At 37.8% G+C, this 8,422-nt stretch overlaps 1 protein-coding gene across 1 annotated transcript in view; it reads right to left on the minus strand.

Annotated features, from left to right (window-relative positions):
* The window catches only part of LOC110831042 (uncharacterized), an 89,548-nt gene extending 82,055 nt beyond the window's left edge, over positions 1-7,493 (minus strand). The window contains exon 1 of the mRNA XM_022066591.2: positions 6,669-7,493. Coding sequence (XP_021922283.2) covers positions 6,669-6,983 — 315 coding nt within the window. The 5' untranslated portion in view covers positions 6,984-7,493. The remainder of the gene's footprint in view (positions 1-6,668) is intronic.
* Between the last annotated feature and the right edge of the window lie 929 nt (positions 7,494-8,422).

Consider the following 8,422-nt stretch of genomic DNA (forward strand, 5'->3'; position numbering starts at 1 on the left):
TTTCTCGTTCATGTAGTGCCGAGAAAACATTGATCGTGAAACGAATACAATTTTCTAACTGTCTTATATACAGGTCTTTTCTAGATTATACAATTATTTTCGTATTATTAGCCAGGTCATACCAAGTCCGTCAGTACAGAGACCAGGGTTACCTAATCTTAGGACATTTATGTCTGGAGATTTTCTGCGCGACACTATCCTGAAGTCCAGAATAAAAGTGTTGAGAATGGCTGCGTTCCGCCGAAAGGTTTTAGGTGTGTCGCGAATTTTTATAAGAAACTTCATACTCGCAAATTATAGCTAAAAAGGCAGTATCTTATCTGTTGTAATTATAATTCATAATATATGAAAATATATCCACACTCACACACACTGGTTCATTATCGATAGTTTTATTTAATTTGTGTTATATTTTGTTTTCATATGCCTGCATTTGAAAGAAAATGTGAATATGTATTATTATCATATATACTTTGTATCTCCCTTTCGTGGGGTGAAATTCTGTGGTGTAACGTTGCGAGACTTTGTAAAGTTACACTGTGCCACAGGTCTGAAAAGATTGCAGAATTCTCTCTGGGTAAGAGACCAATTTTCACACATACAAAACAGGCAAATTCGTATTTTACAGGTAAAAAGAGAGAAGAAAAGGTGTAAAGTTCGAAGGAATAAAAGATCATTAGTGCAGACAAAAGCTGAATTTAAACATTTCCTTCCGCATTGCAAGCATTTTCTAAGCAGTTTATAAATTCTATCGATATTTAATGTAGATTGTGTTGGAGAATTTCAATACTTCTCTTTCCCTCAACGGAAGCTTCAGAACAACACATTCTTAGCACCCTCCCCCCCAAAGTAATAAAACGTTCGAGATTCACTGGCGCTCTGTAAACATGGTCCATGCCACTTCATAATGAAGTTGCTATTACAAGCGCCCGCTGTTATAAGGCCTCTTGTATCGACCATCGGGGTTTGCAATCTCAAGTAGCGTAAGAACACAGATCCAATCGCAGCTCGCAGCGACGAGCATCCAGCGCTTTGTCATAGAACGCGAGGGCGTGGGGAACAGAGGAGGCCAATTTCATACCTGAAAGATCCTTTAGATCTTGTGACGTTGTCTGTCCCCTGGTACCATCTCTCTTTCGCTCTTTTGAAAGCGTATTATTATATATAGAGAAACAGGGCGAGATAAGAAGTATGTAAGACAGACAGACAGACAGACACCGGAAGTCCTGATTAATTATTTTTTGACGCCATAAAAGGAATGAGCACAAAGGCTTTATTTAAACTGGTGCAATTACACATCCTACAAATTAGCATTGAATTCGAAAATGGTAATAGATTTTGGAAATAAACACATCTGTAACGTATTTTTATGTAATTTATAAATATAATTTACTCCAAACGGAGTGGATGCGTGGTCTAAGACGTTGGACATCTTGAAATGGACCACGACCGCTCATTATGAGTGATTACCTTAAATAAAACACTTATTTTTGTAAAATTACACGTTTAATTTATAGACTGAAAACGTAACTCTAAAAACAGTTTAATTGCAGCTTTGAGACATACTTTCTCTGGAATCAGTTAAGTACAGAGATTCGCTAGGTTTGGATGTCCGGCGTCTGAATCTGACTTCCGCAACAGACTGATTTTTTTCAATTCACCACCAAGTGCAGGCCAAATTTGGGGACTATCAACCCCCATATGCGATACTTATCTGGGGTCTTTCTTCCCAAGAATAAAGCACCTTCTAGTGCCAAGGTAAGCGACTTTTGAAGCCTTAACTCCACGGCCCCTATATGCCTTCATGGCTCTTTGCCTTGGAACAAAATTAAATTTGCTTTTCGCTTAAAAGTTTTATAATGCATAATTACTGAATCTCGTTATTTTTTCGGACGTTCATGTTTGAGAGTTATTTCACACGGATTTCTTGAGATCGCACTATCACATCTAATTTGTATTAGAAGCTTTCAGGTACTGTATGTGTCGAAACAAAACTCGATAAAAGCCTCACGATTAGTTTGGATATTTAAAATTTGTATTGTGTAAATATTTATCCACATTTTTAGTCATGAGGGCAGCGCACAATGGCTTTTAGCGGGTTTTGTTTCGATAAAGCTTCTAATGCAAATTAGATGTGAAAGTGCGATCTTAAGAAATCCCTACTACACTACGGAGCTAATGTATTTTAACAACGAAGCTGAGGGTAAAGGAGATTCTCTCCTTCAGTCTTGCGCGTGCCGCAGACAGACAAAGCACAGTGCCTCGAGCTGTCCAGATTTATTTTGTGGATTAGTGTGAGGACGAGACGAGCTACTGGATTCTAAGTCAGGCCTACAGCAAGAGTGTACTAAACCTCTCTATGTGCCCATACTTGTTAACACAATTTTAATATATTACTTATATTTAATAGAGTAATTCATTTAGTGTATATTTTATAGGCCTACTTATCTGTTAATATTTTTTAAATATATTATGAATGTATCCAATCATTTGTTTATTCCTTAAATTATTTACAAATAGTAATAAATATGTCGCGTGCTAAGCAAGACATTAAACTTAGCTAGTACTAACTTGAACCTTGTCAAGAGAGAAATATATAACGAAATACCCATACGTATCGACATTAAAATACAACATTTTGTTTTATGCCATAAGAATATGACAAAACTGCAATGATGAGGTCTCGGGTTCAAAATCAGCATCCTGGTAAATTTTAGGTGCTTTTCCTTAGTTACTTCAGACAAATGCTGGGTTAGTACCTTAAATTAGGCCACGACGCCTTCCTATTATTTCCTTTCTGATTCAATATTTATTAATTGTTCTATCATTTACGCTGCATAATCTGAGCGTCGTTAAATAAACAACAAACATTACAATCATATCTGGGGCACCCTATAACAAGTAGCTAGGTAACTAACTGTTCAACTAACTCCATGGAACAAGAAAGATTAATATTCACTCAGCTGGACAATCATTTCGTATCTTTATGATCTTCGAATGTTCACTGCCACAGGCCGTTATCATGGACCATAAGAACCCCGAACAAATTCTCATATCCTATTCGATAAGATCCATTTATTTTCGCATCTACTTCTAGGTTTCCAAAAAAGCGTGCTATATGAAAGGTACATCTTGTCGAAAATAATAATATATACAGTATTTAAATTATGAAGAAAATGTACCTTTATTCCACTTAAAGTTTAACCGCGTAGAATTTACCAGAAGGGACTGTCGAAATTCAGTAAACTGATGCCCTAATCCTCCACTGAAATCTATGTGAAAATAAGGAAAGGGGGGAGATATACGGATGGGCGTGATGCACGGGGGAGGGGGCAACTCAGAAAAGAGAAAGAAATTTTGAAAAATTACATACAAGCACTAAGCAATATACGGCAAAAAAAATTCTGCATGTTCCAAACCCTAGGGGAACGACGAGGGTTGAAATCTAAGTGGCACTAGGGTGAAACGAGTCTGCATAAGGGTTGGAAGGGAGTAAACTGCAAAGCAGGGAGAAGAGTTGAAAGAGATTTTAAGGAACCATTTATATGCGGGACAAGGTTTTCTTACCTAAATCAATAAAGAATGATGGATATCACTTGTGAATTCGGTATGTTTACTTTACGTATTCTTTATTCTGGCAGCTTTAGATGCAACGCACTTGACAGAAGAGAAGCAATTCTCGTCTAAAATTTAAAACTTCAACATGTGTAACAAAATACAGTGTGCTTCATTTGTCACGGTATTTTCACCTTCTCGCAAAACGAAGTACTGTGTTAAAAATTAGACCACCAAGATTTCAAACGGTAGGTATACACGCGAAATATTTGCGAGACAAAAAAATTGCTCAAGATTTCTGTTGTTGTGTAGTCTGGTCGATGTTTACCAACGTTTCTGATATCATACTGCCTCCGTCATCAGGGCGATTCATCGCTACTTGAAATCGGCTAAGAGAGGAACTGAGGAAAACCATATAGATCTTATATAAATAAACAGCAAGAAAGTGAAATTGCTATTTAATCACGCTTTTCCACCTGTAGAGAATATAAATCTACAAATTAAAGAGACAAATGTGAAGAGAGAGCAGATGAAGATTTCCAAGAAGACACCGTGGTATCTTTTAAATATCTCGATATTAGTCTGAGGAGAGAAAATAGAACACGAGAAATTCAAATAAAAGTACTTGATAGAAATGGATACAAATGTAGAGCGCACCACATATTCCAACCAATATTCTCGGTCTGACTGCGGTGTTGATTGGGACCCCTCAACAGAACTCTGCTAGCGATGACGTCAAAGGCACGCCACGTCCGAAGCAGGGTTTTTCGTATAACACGCAAGAAAATTGAACACAAGACGGAAGAACAGAAGTTAGAAAGTAAAGGAGGCTACAGATGTTTCTCTAGTAAAGAAGCTGTACAGAAGCAATGGAGCCTATTAAAGAAGAAGAGAGACAAAGCCGAATTTCAAATCAAGATGCAAGAAATCAGGGTACAGGATGACACTATCAGAACTCCCCCAGGAAGACCGCGATTTCAACACCTACCACAATTGAAAGATGCGTGGTAAGAAAACTTAAAAATTATCACGCCTTTTACAGTCTTAAAGAAAATCTTTTACACTATTCGGAAGCCAAGTTGATTTTGCTTTATGCAAAATATGATTAGCTAAAACTGAGTAATCTTTCTTTCCCTTGCTGCGTACAGAGCCGGCCGGCTTATAAGGGGACGTCCCTCCCAGGCGAATGTCAGGATGTATCCCCACTGTTTTCATGCACATAGCCACGTATTTTCTGTGCTCACAGGCTCAGTAAACCGTGTCATTTCATCAGTCGTGACGCACAATGACCATTCATTTCCCTACACATTAAAAAACTACAGTACAAAGAATGAACAACTCTCATTTGCATGCTTTGCAACACTTTAACTTAATAAAAATACAGGGAGTAGTGAGATTTTCCTAATTTTATTTTTATATACAAGTCTCCATGAAGCACGTGTTCAAGCATTTCTATGCTACAGTATATTATGCGTTTCTATTTCATATGTCGTAATTGGAAACAGAATAATAAAAGAAATACAATTAACATAGTCACGATATTCCGCAATAAAAATAAAGAAATGCAATTTCGACTCGTTTATTATAGGGGGCGGTATGAAGAAGTGACAGTGACCAGACAGGACTTGCAAATGTGTTGGGGTTACTGACGTAATAACCACGTATTGTCGGTGGATGATTATAGTTATTTTTACGATGGTTCAGACCCTTAATCCCCGAAGAAAGAATCTAATGTTGAGTACTCCTACTCTGCCTTTTAAATTCCGGATTAATATACACGACAATACAATAATAGACAAAACAGTTGCTTATTCTGCATAAACTTTAGTTCTGTCGAAAGTATATAGATGTTGGATGGATGTGCTTACTGCCTCCATCATCAGGGCGATGATCCCTGATGATGGATGTTGTAAGAACTTCTGAAACTTTGTTGAAATTCTACCAGACTATAAAGCAACAACTCAGAAGACATCCTCATATCTGACTGACGTTGTTAATACATTGACTTAATATATTCTATCACTGTATGGCCGTTTTTTCCCCGAAAATTGGCCGTCTTGACTGTGTACAGACACATGAATATCATTTTGTAAAGAATCACACAAATAAACTAAAAGCAGTAACGCAAGTGATATAACAAAACATGCGAACGTTCTCAAAAACAGTTTACACTTTCATACAGGAAACTTAGACATGTATGATATTTGGGTTATAAGAATGACCTATAACCATATTTTCTATTCAAAATACTCAAATACAGCCATATTTTTGCAAGTAGAATATTACGAACCTCTGAATTCAATTTTATATACTAATTAAGCATTTTTAATAATACTTTATTCTTTGAATAATAAATGCAGAAAATGTTTAGAGTCCACTAAGTTTGGTGCCTAAATGTATCTTTAATGTCTAAAAAATATGACTCGCATTTCAAACTTTATCTTCTACATTTGTAGGTTACTAAAAATATTTAGAAGCAACGCTCGTAAGAAACTGTCATGGACTTTAAAAACAATGAACGCCTGAGGTACGTGGATACAATTTCACCAAAACACAAGAACATGTTAACATATGTTCTGGCTAGTACTCTGGATATTTCTAAATATTGAATAATATTGGCCAAAGATTACAAATATTTAATTATAATCAATGTACATTAATAAAAGTAATTTTACACTAAAACCAACCTATTTTAAGCGTGTTAATTTAGTTCTTACTCAGTGAAATCTGAATAAATTAATTTACTTAAAAATAATTAATCACTGGTTAATTCCGTTCTGATATTGAAACTAAAGTCCAAATAATGTCGTAAATGCGGTCAATACAGAACATATTTTTCTGTTTAATTCTTAGTATAGTAACCGCAGAAAATGTACACGTAATGTATGAATGCCTCAAGAGTGTAACACACATATTCACGCTTTATAATCCGTTGGAAATATTCGGATGAAACGTTTGTGAGAACTATAAATTTTGTTTCTTTTCATGAAACGACACGCCAGTGGCCTCCACGACTCTCGAGTACAACGTGCGATAAGGGATGGTGGCAGGCGAGACTGAAGCAGCATGCTACACACAGAGGACACCACGTGTCGAGCCGTCATGCCTCTCACCTTGCTGGGGTACCCGTTGTATCTAAGGAGCTTCTTACAACATTTGCCTCTGTTCTCGTAGTAGAACATCTGGACCATGCTGGTGGTTGCAGCGTTGTTCGGGGACGCCGTCGCCAGGGGTTGCTGAGGCGATGGATGGCGTTGCTGCTGCTGCTGTTGTTGTTGTTGTTGTTGTTGCTGCTGCTGTTGTCTTCTGATCGGAATACAAAGACAGGAACAACAACCACCTCCCGGTAGGAACCAGAAGGAAGAACTAGGAGCTTCGTTCGAGCAACGGTCCTCAGGCGTTGCAGTCGCCTGTGTTGTCTGCCTCATACCCTCAACCTTTGACCCTAGGCCTTAGCCTCTGGGACGCTACTTATACTTTACAGGAACGGTAAGAGAAAGAGAGGAATAAAAAAAGACAAAGGCCAAGAATCTCCTACCACGACAAGAAGAAATCCTCTCCCTAATATCACTACTCCTACTTTCGTTAATTGTGTTTTGTCTTCCGGGACTCTTAACACCAATGATCCCAAAAAAATCTTCTTTCCCCCCCACTTTATATTCCCGTCTGTTACAGCCACATTTATAAGATTAATTTTACCTCGCCCTACCCCTTACGCGATCTACTCACTTTCCTTTTATAAACAAAAAACCATAACGTTGACGCGAAAGAAGGTGTTGTCGTTCTCTAGTGGACACGTCTGGAGTCGATCCCTGCTACCCAGCTACTGAAAATGTCTCCGCTTGTTTGAGCAGTTGCTGGCGACGCCAGCCGTCAGTGCGCTCACAGCTCCACTCACTGGTGATGCTGCTGCTGCTGAATTTGCACCACCGCCACTAGAATCATACGAATCACCTACCCAGCAGCATCCATCCCCTCCCCCCACTCACCCAGCTCCTTCTGGACCCTGTACTGCAACAGTGACCTAAGTGCAAACATATTTTCTTCTTCTTTCAACATTTTACAACTATTAATAAAGTCTTCTCGGGCTATCAGCTGTATTAGAAGGTGATTAATCACCGACGTTTCGAGGACCATCTCTGTCTTCGAAACGTCGGCGATTAATCACCATCTAACACGGATGATAACCCGAGAAGACTTTATTAATGAAATCCTTCGTGAAAGCTTCACATAATATTTTACAACTGTTTGCTACGCAAAATAAATTACAATAAGCATCAGTCGACTTAGTGTTATTCTTCTAAATTTAAAGAGTCTGTAGTTGGGATTACAGATTAAAGAGGGCGTGGGGTCTCCAAAACAAATGACAAATAGCCTACATTACGACAAAATGCACTTAACTTTAATTAAACAATATGCGAAGTAGGAGTGTGAAATTATTTACGTAAATGTGAAGTGTAAGCAATTCATAATCATAAAACCAAAGCGTCGTATCACCGTCTTACTGTCTTCGAGTGCTGTCGATTACCATAAAATACACCTACAATTTCCTGTCAGTTTCATCCACGTTGCTGATAATATGATTTAGTGATTAGTTATATTATTTAAAAGGGATAGTTGTACAATGCTCAAAAGATAAACTACATCAAGGTACTACCTTTGCAATCGCCTAGAGAAATTGAAGAAAACCGCGTTCACCATGTTAAGATTCGAACCGGGGATCTTCAGAATACTGGTCTACATCACGAACCTACTGTTGGTATTGTTAGTATAAAGAATACATGGAAACAAAAATAGATACGAGGCATTTGAAACGCACGATGATCTCCTTTAAATCTGACAGCGGGAATTTTAAAAGAGCAGAAAT

Source organism: Zootermopsis nevadensis, unplaced genomic scaffold, assembly GCF_977971745.1.
Source record: "Zootermopsis nevadensis isolate Lab colony 2312 unplaced genomic scaffold, Znev_1.0 Znev_ptg000030l, whole genome shotgun sequence".
Classification (NCBI taxonomy): domain Eukaryota; kingdom Metazoa; phylum Arthropoda; class Insecta; order Blattodea; family Termopsidae; genus Zootermopsis; species Zootermopsis nevadensis.